The sequence below is a fragment of the Opisthocomus hoazin genome, chromosome 10 (assembly GCF_030867145.1).
Source record: "Opisthocomus hoazin isolate bOpiHoa1 chromosome 10, bOpiHoa1.hap1, whole genome shotgun sequence".
Lineage (NCBI taxonomy): Eukaryota > Metazoa > Chordata > Aves > Opisthocomiformes > Opisthocomidae > Opisthocomus > Opisthocomus hoazin.
The window spans coordinates 23,146,460-23,161,969 of NC_134423.1; the positions used below are offsets into that span (position 1 = coordinate 23,146,460).

At 45.2% G+C, this 15,510-nt stretch overlaps 2 protein-coding genes across 2 annotated transcripts in view; both read right to left on the bottom strand.

Annotated features, from left to right (window-relative positions):
- The window catches only part of CEMIP (cell migration inducing hyaluronidase 1), a 115,091-nt gene that overhangs the window by 62,589 nt on the left and 36,992 nt on the right, over positions 1–15,510 (bottom strand). The gene's annotated exons all lie outside the window — the stretch shown is intronic.
- The window catches only part of LOC104337817 (cell surface hyaluronidase CEMIP2-like), a 52,530-nt gene continuing 40,415 nt past the window's right edge, over positions 3,396–15,510 (bottom strand). Inside the window, exons 18-24 of the mRNA XM_075431303.1 lie at positions 12,473–12,655; positions 10,340–10,553; positions 9,490–9,591; positions 8,006–8,188; positions 7,141–7,301; positions 5,749–5,858; positions 3,396–3,704 (exon numbers count right to left, since the gene is read on the bottom strand). Coding sequence (XP_075287418.1) covers positions 3,484–3,704; positions 5,749–5,858; positions 7,141–7,301; positions 8,006–8,188; positions 9,490–9,591; positions 10,340–10,553; positions 12,473–12,655 — 1,174 coding nt within the window. The 3' untranslated portion in view covers positions 3,396–3,483. The remainder of the gene's footprint in view (positions 3,705–5,748; positions 5,859–7,140; positions 7,302–8,005; positions 8,189–9,489; positions 9,592–10,339; positions 10,554–12,472; positions 12,656–15,510) is intronic.

Sequence of the window (15,510 nt, forward strand, 5' to 3'; positions counted from 1 at the left end):
GAAGCCTTGCTGCACGTTTCTTCATTCATACCTAAAGAAGCTGATGTCAGTTTGGGAGCTGATTCCTGAGAGAGGGAGGAGCTGTTTAATTAGCGCCTCTGCTACCTTCTTGCTGATGTTGCATGACAGCAACTGTCCTCTCACCCCACTCAGGGAATTTTGTGTTTTAGCCCCAGCTGGGAAGATGGATTTGAGGAGCACATTTGCCTTTCTGACCTGAGGACATGCCAGCTCTTGCTACAGTGACATTCCTGCGCTGTGGGAGCCTTCGCACACCCAGCCACAAGCACAGCTAAAGCCTTCAGATGACCTTACAAATAAACAAGTGCATTTCTAGGGATTGCTAATGAAAATTCTTTTCCAGTCCCAGCGCATGACAGCAGCATAGCTGTCTCTGCTCTTCGTCTTGATCTTGTGCTTGCCACTCAGCCATTAGCTGCTCTTTTTTACTGGCAAGCAGAGGAGGATTAAACTCAGGAACAGACTTTACTCCTCAATCCATACTGGAAGAGAAAGCAGCACTCTGACTTTTTTCCCAGTGAACCTTGGCTTCTTATAAATTTACCTAACATCTTTCCCTACAAGGAAGAAGGTTCTGCTCATGTATTCCACATATAAACATCACTGCAAGTTTCTTCATTCCTGATGCTCATAGAAACAGATTCTGAATGAGGAGCAGGAGTTAGAGGAAAGTTTTGCAAAGAATAAATCAAAGGAAACTAAGGTGTTTGCAAATTTGTTGCAATATTGGCAAACTATTTTGAGACAGAAATAAAAGGGAAAAAAAGAGTTATTTTAAAGCTATGCTTTTTTTCAGAAATCACTTTTTTTTGCAGATCCTACAGACCTTGAAAAGGAAAGGAAGCAATTTTTGGCTCAGCTAAAAGAAAATCTTTTGCAGTTCACATCACTCCACCCATCCGAGGCTGACTGGCTCCCAGCTTCACATGCCTTTGAAGTGCTCAGCATTTCACCGAATTAAACCCCCATCCGCCGCATGAAGTTTTCAATGCAGCAAAGTGGTGGGAATCTGAACCCCATTTTTGGAGGTTCGGGGTGCACTGACTGTGCTGTGCATGCTGACAGTAACTCAGTGTATAGCCAAGCTAATGCCCTCAGGGAGTGCCAGAGCTACTGTGCTCCCCCTGCGGAAATGCTCCGGGGGTGCCCAGGACGGCCGTATGTCCTGAATGCACTGGACGTACTGAATGTGCCTGCATTAGCTGCAGGTCCACGTGTACACCCACAGCCCATGTGGACTCCAGCATGCGGGTGGAGATCCTCTTGCTCAGGAAATCCCCAGGAGGAGCATGAGAGCTTCCCACAAATGCAACGCCCACGCGACACTTACCCCGCAGCTTCACACACACAGGCTGCTGGTGCATGCCAAGTTAGCAGTCGCCTTTGAAAACATCGTCCTGAATGTCCCAGGGGTCCATGGAGGAACTGTACCCTCTGCAGAGTGTCCCTGGTTTTGAAGTCTTTTCTCCCTCCCAAGGTAAGGAAAGTGTGTGTAGTGGCTGAAGAGGATCACAGTATCCCGAGTCCTCTTCAAACTGCTGCTTTTAACTACCCAAATAACTGCATCAGGATGTAAATATTTTTCTTTTTGCTTTTGTGGTACTTTACTGTTTGCATCTGGCTCGCCACGGCTCCACGCCTTCCTCTCCAGGACATTTGCCGTTTGCTCTCCTTCTGGGACGGGAGGAGGAATAGAGATTTTTCAGAGGTTTAGGCACATTCCTCTCCTTCCTTCACCAGGCTCTTCCTCTGCCAATTGTTTAGTCTCAGCCTGGGGTTAGAGCTCTGCAAAGTTTTATTGGGATCCAGGGTCTGGACCTGTCACAGATTATCAAATAAATCTCCAAGAAGCTAAAAGCTTGCTCTGTAAGTAGTTGTTCCAACGTTGGGCTTACGCTCACAAGCCAAAAACATCTTGCTTTTCCTCCCCTGCACGGCCTCAGAAATCACAACAATTAGGTACTAACAGGAGTTCAAAGGACTTCAAGGAGCACCTCACAGGGTCAGTCCCAGCTGCTCAGGCTCTGGTACCACTCCTTCTCACCACTGAGGACATCAGTCTCCATCGCTCCCCGCAGGGGCCAGCTCAGGCACATGATGTCCTGTGCATCACTCTATCTCACCTTTACCAAGCAGCATCAGTGATTTTGCCACACTTTCTTGTAAGCCAGCACCTTTCCCCAGCCAAACCCAATCCCCATCTCTCCTACCTGCTATGGGGATGGAGCTGCGGTCTCCTTCTCTGTGTGCTCTCACCCCACATCCAAGGACCACCGGGCGGTATGGGTCTGACGGAGGCAAGCATCCCAGCTGAGTTCAGTCCCCGCTCAGAGGCACAATATCAGCTGGCCAGCGTGCGGATGCCAGAGCGACTAACTCACCAGGGAGCAAAAGTCTGGCCAACAAAACACTAACCTTTCCCTGTAGCAACTTGTTTGGCCATTTCTGAGAACTTCAAAGAAACGACGGGACATTAGTAACAAAGCCTTCACTTACCTGTTTGAGTAACCTGGGTGACAAAGACATGGATAGCCTGAAATCGCCCGCCCCTTCCCTGCTGTCACCAAGTAACACCATGTTCAAACCAAAATGAGTTTGTCGTCATTTCAGGGTAACTTTGTACTTAAACTGTAGACAGTGAGTTCATCAGTTGTTTCTCAGTTTGCATACAAAGGTCTATTTTTGTCTTTACTTCAAAAAAAAGCAGCGTAAACAAAAAATCAAAGAGAATTAGCCACTAGCACTTGCAGTATTTCAGTCCTCAATGGCATCAGAAAGTCAATACAAGCATTGTCTGAAAGAAACGCAAGACTTTACACGCACATACTGAGTTTTTTCCTGTAGGTCTTTAATTAAATGTTCAGATCAGTTGGACAAACATAATTTCACCAGTCATTAGAGACAGAAACACATTAATAACTCTTTGTTGCACCCTATATATTGAGTTTGATTAGAAGATATTATTGTAAGATCACTGATGCTTACCCACTGATGCAAGCAGGTGTCACCGAGTTCACCTAAGACACCACAGCAGACGGACACCCAGGTTTTTTAAAAACAGACGTTAATGGAGGGAAAACAGGACTGAAGAGAGGATTCCCTACCTCTGCTGAAGTTCATCTGTTTCGCTGGATGTTGCTAAAGTTTCACGCCAAATTTCAGTTCCAGTCCCTATGATACTTAAGAGCAGATTTTTGCCTTTGAAACTTACCTTTTGATATCAAATCCTGGATATTTTGAAACACTTCTCCATGGGAAGGGCAGCCCACAGGCTTTCTCTATCCTGACCTGTGAGGCACTGCTTAGAGAATAAAGCTCTACCACATTAGGTAAGATGAGAATATATTTATTAGTTATAAAATATACAAGGGGATGCCATCGCTTTGGTACAATCCCGTAAAAACCAGAGGAGGTTGTGGTGAAGGCAGAGGGCTTTGCCTGGCTGGTGTTGCCCCAGTGATGCTAATCCCGGGGCACCGCGGGCTCTGCAGAGATCTGCTCCCAGTGGTTCTGAGAAAAAGCGAATTTTAGCGACTCATCGGCATTAGCTGGACATCGATATTCTTTCAGCTTCAAGGGAACATAATGCTGCAGAGAAGCAGCTTTCTGATAACCAGAATTATTAAGGACTTTAATCCAGGAGGGTTTGGCTCGTCCTTTATAGCCAAGCATGGCGAAACTCCCTGAAAGAGAGACACAAAGAGAGTGACCCTCCGGAGGGGTCGGTTCACTTATTAGCAGCACAGCACAGAATCCCTCCACACATCGCAGACACATCTTAGCCCTTCTTTTTTTCCCTTGGACTAAAATAACAGAACATTTAGGAGAGAAAAAGGGTGATGAAAGAGGGAATAAGCCTTGCTGAAGCCGTAGCCTCACTGAATCCCAGATCTGCAGGTATATCAATAAGCTAAGACAGGTTCCCAGATGTCAGTTAGCAGGAATATTCTTTTACTCATTATTTTTAAGCACTGGTACTTTCACATATTTGACTACATGAAAATGGTCAGGCACTTTGAATCCGTCTTTTATTAGTTTACATGAGTTTCTTCCTGTTATGCCTGCACTATTCCCCATGTCGACTCTGCTCTGGTCCTCTGCTATCACAAAGTACAAAGGCATTATGTATTCTTCCATTTTAATAACAATGTCTTGTGTTTATATTATGCTTTTCATTGCGAAGACTCCCAAGGCTATTTGCAGCTGGTTGGATCGAGACTATTCCTGTAAACACTTCTAATTTAAATAAGGTTTTGCAAAACCAGGCAACAAGATCCGAAATCCCGATCCTGCTGGGGTCAAGGGGATTGGGGCTTTTTTTGCATTACCCCTGGCAGAAGAAATAGGCACCTGGGAGAAATGTTCCAGCCTGCCCTGAAACGCAGCCCCCCCAGTGCAGATCAGTCCTGCGTGTGATCTCAAATAGTGCACATACTTGAACCAGCGGGAGAAAGCTCGTGAAGCAGAACATAATTACCCAGACTGGAAATCAGGGCAGACACGTGGGTGAACACCCTTGCCCTTAGGAAAAGCAAAACAGGGGCGGCACGTGATCAGGGAGCAGCGGCTTAGTCCTGCCACCGGCATCCCACTGAATTGGCAGGGCAAGGAGATGGCCACCAACCAGCGTGTCCCCAGGTCGGCGGTGCCCTGCTTGCTGCTCGCTGTGCTGCAGGAGCCGTTGGGGCTGGGGGCTGAACCGACCTCCCGAAAGGACCTGGGAGTGCTGTGCCCAAGGAAGCGGTACTGGTGGTTCAGGGAATAAAGTTTGACAAAACAAACAAAAAAGATTGCTTTTTAATCAAAAAATTCCTTTCAAAAGTATTCAGGGCTTTGATGAAAGCATGAAGCAATGAAGCTTCAGGACAAAACCAAAAAAGAAACCTTCAAATTTTTGCTTTTTGAAGGATGAAAGGAGAAACAGCTTCTTGGGAATCAAAGAGGCACCAAAGTGAAATCTCTGCCTTTACTGTAAAGACTATGCTGTCCTCCCCTGGAATGGTCACAGCAATGAGCTTTGAAACTTGAACCAGAAATTGATATAAATTTCAGTAAAGCATTAGGGAAAAAAATCCCCTACCTCCCCACCACAAAAAAAAAAAGAAGCTAGAAATACAACCAGTTCTCCATCTGATCTCTACTTGAGAGACTGCAAATGAAATCTGAATCAATCTGGCCAATTGTTTTCTTGATTTCCTTATCACTCAAATTATTCATCCAAGCTTTGACTCAATAGCTCCCAGTTCTCCACTAGGAAACCCAGCATGGATGTCCTGGACCAATGATACCATTGGATTTCTTTCAGCAATCCATGGTAAAACTGTAATTAGAACTTTCCAAAACTGGTGATTTCACCTTCCTTCCATCCAGGCTATTTTCTTTTTCATCAACCTTTCAGTTTATGACGGTTTTTCCTTGCAAAACAGTCAAATGTTAAGGATGCAGTCTTTACCAGATAATTCATTTTTTTGGTTAGAGAAACAAGCTCCCTTTATGACGAAAAATCTGCAGCATGTAGCTTCTCACCAGTGAAGTAGCGTCAAAACCCCAAAATAACTCTCCTACTTCTCACCATCCCTGAGCCAAAGTATTTTGCTAGGTTACACTGGCATATTTTATGGTAGCAAATATATTGATAAGCACTATATAAGTATGGGTACACTTTTGGTAGTGAGACACATCAGCAATTCTTAAGCAAAAGAAACATGGTAAAATAAATACATTTACCTTCCTTGTGGAAAACAATAGGCTTTGCTGAACCTAACCTGGTAAAAATAGACATCTCAGAGCTCCCCACCACATCTGCAACATCTCTAGAGCACACGAGAACAAGTGATCTGAAAAGAAGGACAGTAATTACTGCATAATTGCAAAATACTACTTCATTAAGAACCTGCAAGACCTTTAAGCTCCAGTTCAGAAAAGTACTTAAGAGCTTGCTTAACTTCAGCAACATGTTTAAATCCCTTTGATTTCAACCACATGTAAGCTTTCCTAAGTTTAAGCCTCTGCTTAAACGTTCCTCAATTAAAGCTATGCTTCACGTGGAATCAAAACAAACACAAACGACTGTTCGCGAGTGCATCCCTTCTGGGAGCGTGACACTCAGCCGCAGAAGAAATTTGCTTGCTGTACAGCCCTGAGACTCTGAAACTGTCTATATCCTGGGTGTGATTTTCAGTCAAGTCTCAGTCTGGCTTTGGCACTCACAGATGCGCTTTCAGCACCCAGGGAATTGTAGCTGCAACGAATTACAGGTTGCACAACTGGTTGCATTTAGCTGAACGCTTAGACTTGCAAAATACACATCCTACCAGAAAACCAAACTGAATGTACATGCATCGTATGGATATACGCCACTTCACGCACGTTTTATAGATGTACATATTCATGTGCATAAATACAGATGTAATTACTCATGAGTGTTCAAATCTTTGGTCATGAACTGCTCAGAAAAGTCTTGGACTGAAAGTCTGGTTTCTGGTTATTTGACCTGCTTCTGCCAGCAGCCAAGAATTTATCTATAAATCTCTGTTGTTCCGTGTTTATGTGGCGACACATAAAACCACAAGGAATGTGGGACAGACACAAACAGAGATGATCCAGACCATTGCCAGGACACATGCAATGTAACAGAGCCCACAGGCAGGCAGGTCTATTCGTTGGCTCACCCAGGAAAAGTCCTGTCGGAAAATCTGGCACACCTATGATTTTCATCTGTCACAAGAGGGAAAAACAATCAGTAAGAGTAAACAGAAACCAACTCATTTCAGAAATGGAAAACTGAATCATCGGCTGCCAGGAAATTGCTGGACACCGGGATAGGTGCGCAGGATTGCAAATGTCATTGCGAGGACCTTATCTACTCCACGCTGGAAAATGAACTGTTAATTTAGAAGGAACTTCCAGTTTTCCAGAAAACCCGTCTCTGTCTGCTCTAATCTGTGCGATCCTGGGAGAGAGATGGTGCTTCTCTCATTATCTGGGTTATATTTTGGATTTGTATGTATTTAAACTGTGCCAGATTTCTTTGGAGCACAGGTTTGGTTATGAAAGTAGGTCATTTTCCTTTCTTTGTCTATCAGCCTACATGAAGTGGGCTCTCAGCATTTTGCTTACCTCTCTTTTATAAATGTTTGAACATAATCAGTTATTGCACTGGCAGCGTTTTCACCAGTAACGGTGTCAAAGTGCCTCCTACTCACGACTGCTCCTGAACATGCATCTAGCACCACGAAGAATATCCCCCGGCTATTGAACAGGAAAACTGTGTCATTTATCTGCAATAAAAAACAAAGGCAGGTTTTGGTTTGGGGAGATTCAGGCTCTGATCCTGCTTTTCCATAAGGGAGTTACAAGCAAGGAAAATATCAAGGGTGTACACCCTATAATTTTAAATGTTTAATTAGTACAGATGAAGTGACATCACTTATACGTGGTCAGTGGCAGGAGGAATCAAAACCCTAATTTCTCAAAGGGGTACAAAAACATGAGAAATGAGGTCATCGGCTTCTTTTGTGTATTAGGAAGATACATTTGAGAAGCTGAGAATCCTGGGAGCAGAACGCTTACTTCAGTCTTAAGACAGTTTCTTTCCATGTGGGGGGAAATTACTGTCGCTTGGCAAAGCAGATCTGACCACGGAGCAGGGGAGAGGTGCTGAGACAGCAGATGGGGCAATGGAAGTGACATATGGACTTTTTTTGTTTTCCCTGCAAACTGTAAATATCAAAACCAAAATATTCCTTCTTGGTAGGGCTGTGCCAGTGCCTCAAAAAAGTTGTAGCACAGGTGGCTCCTACTCCTCCTTTCCTACACCAAGGGCTCCTTCCCCAGGTTACACCTCCCAGGATGCACCACAATCCCTGCTTTTAGAAAGGCAAAGGCTCTCTGGGGTGCCTGGCACTGGTGCATCTCCCCAGTAACCCAGGGGACAGCCCAGCCTGGGCGGAAACAACCTCCACCAAGGAGAGCAACAACATACCAAGGTCAGGCTGTCAGAAGGCTGAGCCCAGGATCCACAACACGCCGCTGGAATCCACATAGTCGTCCAAAGCCCACAGACACCAGTGAGCTCAGATACATCCCCATCAGTCTGAGACGTGTATGCCTCCAGTGAACATAGGGCTAAGACTGAATGAGGGAGCCAAGTGTCGAAAAGTGGCTTCTGCAAGATGTCAGAGGATGCTGAATGCAATAGGGTGTCAAGGGTAAGGGAAACATGAATGTCCGGGCCATGGGTGGCCAGAGGGGAGTGAGGCGGAGCAAAGACAGACTAAATCTTTTGCCTGGTCCTGGCTGTCTCACACTCCTAAGCCTGGGAAGTGTGTCAAAGTCTGGAAGCACATGGAGCAGAGAGCAACCACCTCTACACACAGACCTAAACGTGAGCCACTGGCAGAAGAGCGAGCCCTGCTTTGTGTCTTGCCCTGTCCGCACGCTGCAGACCTGCTGAGGAGCCAGCACAAGGGAGCTGACTTTTGCATTTCGTTCGGCTAAACAAGAACAAAACACGTGCTTTGGTAGTGGGGCCTCCTCTGTTTCACTTTGTTTCCAAATTTCCTGCACCTGTTAAGATATAGGGTAAGAATGTTCCTTTAGACATTAATCTTGATCATTCGCCTAGTCCAGCCTTTACTTCAGCTAGGAGTACATGTGTTGGAAAAAAAAAACCCCTTCCTTTGAAAAACAGTATTTTGCATTAAAGCTATAGAAAAGGCAAAGCAGCTTTGAGGACACTACGCCCGTCCCATGAGCGCTGCACACACACAGGTCTCTGCACTTTACTGCAGGTGAGGATGCTGCCTCCAGCAACACCTGCTTGCTAATCGTTTTGAATAAATTTTTCATGATACAGCCAGCGCACATGGCAAGAAATCTTGGCTGCTGAGATTCCTTAAGGATGCTGTACCAGCTTTGCTTGGCATTTGTTAGCATTAATTATAACTCAGTAGCAGACAGGCATCTAAGCCTGGACAGTGTCCTTGCAAGCATGATTTCAGTCACCCTTCCCTATCTAGACAGGCATATAAGGCATGCGCAGGGACAACATGACAGCTCCTAATTCCTTCAGTAGTGAAATATAGTTATTTTTATCTTTTAGTGCAAAGCCAGCAGAGAAAATCAGAAAAACAAACTTTTTTTTTCCCCCACATCCTTGGTAAACAATGACTTCTGGTGTGCTTTTCCTCAGGCTTTTTCTTCATTAGAGTGGTGGTGTTAACTCTTCTTCTCAGCTGATAAAAGGTCTGTTTTTTCCCTGAGGGCTCAAATCCTCATCTGAATAGAATACGAACTCCCAGTGACTTTAATGGAGCTAATTGTAAGGGAGAACAATGCACTTGCCTCTTCCACGGGAACTTCCCATTTCCTTCTGCCAAGGCTCAGCAAGATTTTGCAGTAACTTTCCTTGGAGATAAAGTTTCCCCTGTTTAACCACCATTTCAAATGCAGTAAAACACAACATACCTTAATGAACGCGGATGTCAAGTGGTTTTGTATGTCCGCCCTGCTAAGAGACTGGATCTGGATCCTTACATACTTGACTGAGGGTGTGCTAGTGATAGCAAGCTGCAATTACACAAGAGACAGAAACTTAACAACTGGCTTGTTAACTGGTTTTCATCAACAAAATGACACCAGGTACCAATGCTTGTGTATCTGATCGCAAAACTTTAAAAATTCTTTTTTTCAAACTGTGCTCCTGGTTCACAAGTAAGTGCTCATTACTAAGACGCCATTTAGCCAAGGAGAGCGGCAATGCTGGTTGGAAGGGACCTCTGACGGTCACTCTGCCACTAAGTAAGTTTAAAAGTTGAACATGAATTTCACATATTTTGCCTGGCTATAAACTCCAGTGCAGATTTGTATGAGCCTGAAACAATTCAACAGGATTTAGACTGGGGTGAATTTATAGTGAAAGAAAAGAGAATCTGGCTCTAATTTTCCAGTTATTCCTATTAACCAGAATTATTTCCCAGTTTGAAATTCAGCTGCAATGTTGTACTTTGGAGTTCAAAGCAAAACCAATCTGAGCCCTCTCAAGAATACTTTTTTATTGTTTAAAAGAAAGAAATGGGGGAAAAAGGTGTAACGAATGTGCATTCACATGCTTCCAGTTGGGCAATTCCTTTGAGGCTATCTTTGAAGCATAGTACAAAAAGCTGCAGAAATTCAGAGAAAAACCCTTCCCTCTACGCAGGTTACATGATGCCAGGCAGATTCTACGGCTTTTCCTCATACACTGTGAAAACGGATTGACCTCACGCGGATGCACACGCACTGCATAACCCGAGATGCTGTTCGGCGTGACGCGTACCTGCGGGGCCCCGCACGCCCTGCACGGCCCAGCTGGGCGCTGGGACATGGGGTGCCGGGCAGCTGCTGGCCTCTGAGCGAAGGGGTTTGGGTCACAGCTCCACGAGTCCCCCGGGTACATATGCGCCATGATTTTAATACGTTCGCAGCCTTGCTGAGAGCAGTAGCTGTGTCCTTTCCGAGCTTCGTGGGCTCGCAGGTGAACAAACAGGTACCTACAGATGGGAGCAAGCAGAGGGATCAGGGCCACCGTGTGCTCAGAGGGAAAGCTGAGCAGAAGCAGCTTCTGCACTTGCTAAATTGCATTATCTCTCCCACTGCCCGACATCACAAACCAGCTCTATCTCAGACCAGTGTAATACAGCACAGCTATTGCAAAATGGGTCCTGCAAGGACGCAGGTCGAGCTTCCCTTCCCTCTCCTCTGGCACGACGAGACCTGCAGCACTCGCAGCCCATATGCCCAAGCTGACTGCCTTCACCAGGCAAGCGTGGCGTGGGGCAGACCCCCTCCTGCCCCAGGTACCCCACACTGCGCCCAGGTAGGGTGGCAGCCCACCAGAGCAAGCAGCGGTGCTCCGGCTGCTGCGCCGAAGGAGCCAAGCTTGCCTGGAAATATCAGCATCTCCCCTCCAGCCCTCTGCCTTGCACGGTCCTGGCCCGCAGGCAGAGCTTAGCCCTAGGCATGCATGACAACACCTCGAAGGCAGCCAGGTCTTCTGGCCTTTGGAGCTAATTTTTTTTTTAATAGCTGTTCTAAGTATGTTTTCAATCGTGTCCATTCTGCAATGTAGGCTGAGGAAATTACATAAACAGCTCAGTTCAACTCCGGGATCAAAAAGATACATGAGCTTTAACGGCATTTTTCATTCTATTTCTTTTAAAACTAAGTATTTGTTTCTATTTGTGTGGAAGAAAGAATGAGTAAGCTTGGTTCTCTTCCAAGGATCCAGCATGTGGGGTTAAAAAAAGAAGGGGAAACATCCCACTCATTATGAAATAAAGTCTAAAAAACAACAACAGGAAAAGAAAAAAGCCAGCCTCGTAACTTCTGTGCTCCGAAAGGCTAAAAAAAACACTGCTGAATTAAACAAAGAAACAAAAGGCTGATACAGCCAGAATTAAGTTAAGTTAGACCCATCAATCTGCGTGTACCAGGTCCAGATGGCTGCTGGCAGCTAATGGCTTTTCCCCCACAGACCCACACGTGTAACCATTTTCCCCATTATTCAGTAGTAAAGAACCTGTTTACAGAATTTGGATAACATTTTTTTTCAAAAAAAAAAAAAAAAAGAGGATTAATTAGCAAATTGTTATTTCACAATTCCTATGATGAGAGAGACCTGGCCATCAGCAAGGTGCCTAGTTAGCAGCAAAGGCATTCCGGGATTCAACTGCTCATGTGTTATGGTTGAATGAGTAAATATATCCCATCTTATTTTCAAATCTGGCACTTGTGGATTGATTCCTGAAGCAGCTACTTAGTCAGGTGAAGCATCATGGGACCCATGGTTAGACCACAAAACTATTTTCGCTGACTGAGAAACACAGTTTCGTAATATGTTTTTTTAACCAAAGGTGTCCTAGAGTCTTTAAAGACAGCGATAGATCTCTAGGACTCTTTTCATGCCTTCAAAATAAGAGACGTATTACACTGCTCTCCTTTTTTTACAAAAACTATTTTTTAGAGTGTAATGACTTTAGAAATCTCCCTTCACTGGAATATGAAGAAGCTGAAACTTCCCAACTATCTCAGTGCTGGATCTGCCACCATTGTGAGAGTGCTCCTTGCCATGGCTCTTTGGGGTCCAGTGGATTTTAACAAATATTGACCCCGCACCCACAACTGCAGCAATCTGAGCAGCAGGGATGCCTCAAAGCAGCCAAGTCCAGGCAAGAAATCAGGCATTTTCTTAACAGCAATACAAATCACTGCTCAGTGATGCAGAAATAGACCTAACCCAGGTACTCCAGCCTATAAACCCATTTTGACCTGAAATCAGTGAAAAAACCATGCAAGATGGATAGGCCTGAAGTTTAACTGTGACAAAGGGAAAGGAGGTGCTGGGGCTGGTAAGAGAAAGACCCCGAGGGTTTGCTGCCCATCTAAAGGCAACACTCTGGTGTCAGCTCACCCTGATGCTCTGTCAAAGTAGAAGAGCTGCTCGCCGGTGCCGTTGAGAGCGCTGGCCCGGGAAGGAGCGGCGAGGTAGTGCTTCACGCTGTGCACTGTCCCTGTCCGTCGCTGGTAGATATCTGCCACCACCTGGAAAACAGCTTCCCTGGGATAGCAGAGGGCAACATGCAGCCAGTCTCCTCTGTCGGCAGAAAAGGGAGGTGGGGGGAAAGAGAAAAAATGCATTTAAGGGCTTGAGTACAGGAGAGATGGTCTGCAGCCAAGAGTACAGTCTTCAGGGGAAAACAAAGAAATGTCCTTTGAGGTTCTCTTCCTCCTTTGAAAAAACACAAGAAATCCTCAAAGCCAAAGAAAATCAGATTTTTTTTGCTTTGTCTGGAAACAACGGCTGCTTATTACGAAGGTCTGATCCAGGGACCCCGGCTGACCTCAGAGGACTTTGAGTCAGGTGCCAGGATAGCTTAAAACCAGAGATTTTCTCTTCCTTGCCCTGTAAGGCTGCGGTACAGCCAGTCACATACCCACGCACATCTCCCGAGGCAGCTGGGGCTCGTTTTAGTTCATCCAGAGCTGCTGCAGGAGAGGGAACCGGCATCCAGCAGACGTTTCACCGGGGGCACAGATTCAGGGATTAGAAAGTAATCTCTGACTTGAACCAGAGCCACGGTCTGAAGAGACCTGCTTCCTCTGCTTTACAGCAAAGTTTATTATTATGGTTTCCATTAAAATCTCCTTCTCCCCGGCTCCGTCGCGAACGTCAGTTTAGAATAACTAAGGGTAAAGTTAAATCATTTTTTAACTCTTGTCTATCACAATTTCAGCATGTGCATTTACAAAAAAAAATGCCCCCACGGCTTTCCTTTATTCTGTCATTCGCATCACCACCCTTATGGAGCGAAAAACTGGCTCCAGACTAGAAACCTTTGCTACGCAGCTCAGAGCCAAAAGATACAGCTACGGTGCACTTTGGATGCTGATGGGAAGGATCTTCCACAAAACCTGACACCCTTTCCTGTCTGCGGGATGCACTTGTGCTGTGCAAAGCAGAAAGCCGCAAGAAGATTACACTTGAAAAGAAAAACTGAACACCAGTACGGCTTTCCTAATATTACCAAAACCATCCAGGCTTTAAATGTATTATTTTAACTATCTGGCTTCCTGATTAAAATGTGAGAATATAAATTTGTCTTAGAGAAAACCAAATACCACCTTCGTTGGCTGCCTTTCTGGGCCCTACAAAGCTGAGGAAGACAACGTTTCTCCAACGGCTCCCCTGAAATGACCTGCCACCCATCCCTGCCTGCAGAGCGACAAATGGGGAGAAACCGCTTCAATTTGGAGAAATCTGGGAATTTGCATGCCTAGACCTCTACTTTACATTACACATGGAGAGCACAAAAGCAAAGCTATTTCAGTCTTTTTCTGGTTTTCTCATTAAAACAAAAACAAAACTATCTACAGGACGGAAGAGGGGACAGGCTGTTCTAGAATAATAAATCAAAGCTGCACAAAGACCCACCAGCTTAAGCCAGATACTGCCCTCTAGATTTTAACCAACTCCAGCTGTCTCATAACACAGGACAGCTAGAAAATGGATATAATTTCAGATTATTTGGCCTCCGACTAGAGGAAATGAAAGAAATGCACCAGAGCCATGTTTGTGGAATATTTTTAGGATGGAGTCCCAAGACATTTGGCTGTTTCATAAGGGTGATTTGCATTGCGTTAGCACATTTCATCCCCTGAAGACACCATCACAAAAAGGGCTTGTCATCTCCCTCAGATGCTGGGAACCAGCTTTGGTGCCATGCTACGCTGACTGCCACCTCCCCAGGGAACGAGAAAGGCACTAGAAAAGGCAATTGTAGGGTGAAAGAAAAAAAAAAAGCGTGAAAAAACCCACAGCTGTGACCGTCTTGAGTCGCTGGGGCATTTGGGAATACAAGTGCTAGAGCCAAGTGCGCATGTGAGCAGGCTGAGTGAAATGGTGAAGTAAATGATATCAAGACTGAAAAGATCAAATGAAAACCACCTAGTTTGGAGTTTGTGGAGGAAGAGATGGAAAGAAGTACATTCCCGCAACACAGGGGCTGGGAGGAGACGTAAGAAGGGAAGGCATTAGTAGTTTTCCTTTCTGTAAATATAGGAAAGAGTAAGGTATTTATTTTCTCTTTAATTTAACAGCTTTAGTTCTTTACTTCGGTTCTGTTTCTTCAGCTTGTAAAAAATCCACTATAAATCCCCCCAGATACCTGGGTGTGTGGCTGAACTGGGCTCCACCATCTCCAGGAAAAGCAAAGGGAGAAACACCAGCACTACTGCGGGACAGCCCACAGGACTCTGCCTTGCAGCTGGCAAGCGGATGGGCGTTAGATGCCTGTGCTCCAGCCATTGCCAGTACCGAGGGAGAAATGCAGCCTCAGACAACACGCAGTAATCAGGCATGGGACATGCTGGACGTTGCGTTCAAAGCAAAACAGATGTGCGTGTGCCTTCCTCAGCCACTGCACTATCCACCGAGGACCTCCTGGCTGGGTCTCAAGCACAAGAAGCCTTTCTCTTTTTCAGGGCGGTCAGTAAACTGTGGTTCCTGCTTTATTTCTCTGCTTAAACCTCTCCATTCTCTCTTATTTACCAGCTGCTACTCTGGGGTGAATATTTCGAGAAAGAATAAGAAAAAAAAGTCCTTGTTCTGCTGCTGTCAGCTCCAGCACATCAGCTGGGGTCTTTGCAGATGCCCCAGACGCTTGGGGACACGCACAGCACTAGCAAGAAGAGAAAATGCTGAATTCATAGCAGACCCCAAATTATAAATTCAGAGTAATTTCAGACCCCTGCTTGAATGCTGTAGGAACATCGGTAGCTTTAGATGCTCTTATGATAAAAGACCAACACAAACAAAGGGGAAAAAAGTGATTTAAAACACAAGGGGTAGAAGTCAGGCTACTGATACACAAAATGCTGTCCAATGGAGAAATACAAATACACAAGACTTTTTTTTTTTTTTTTTTTAAAGCTTCCATTGTTAGGAGTTTC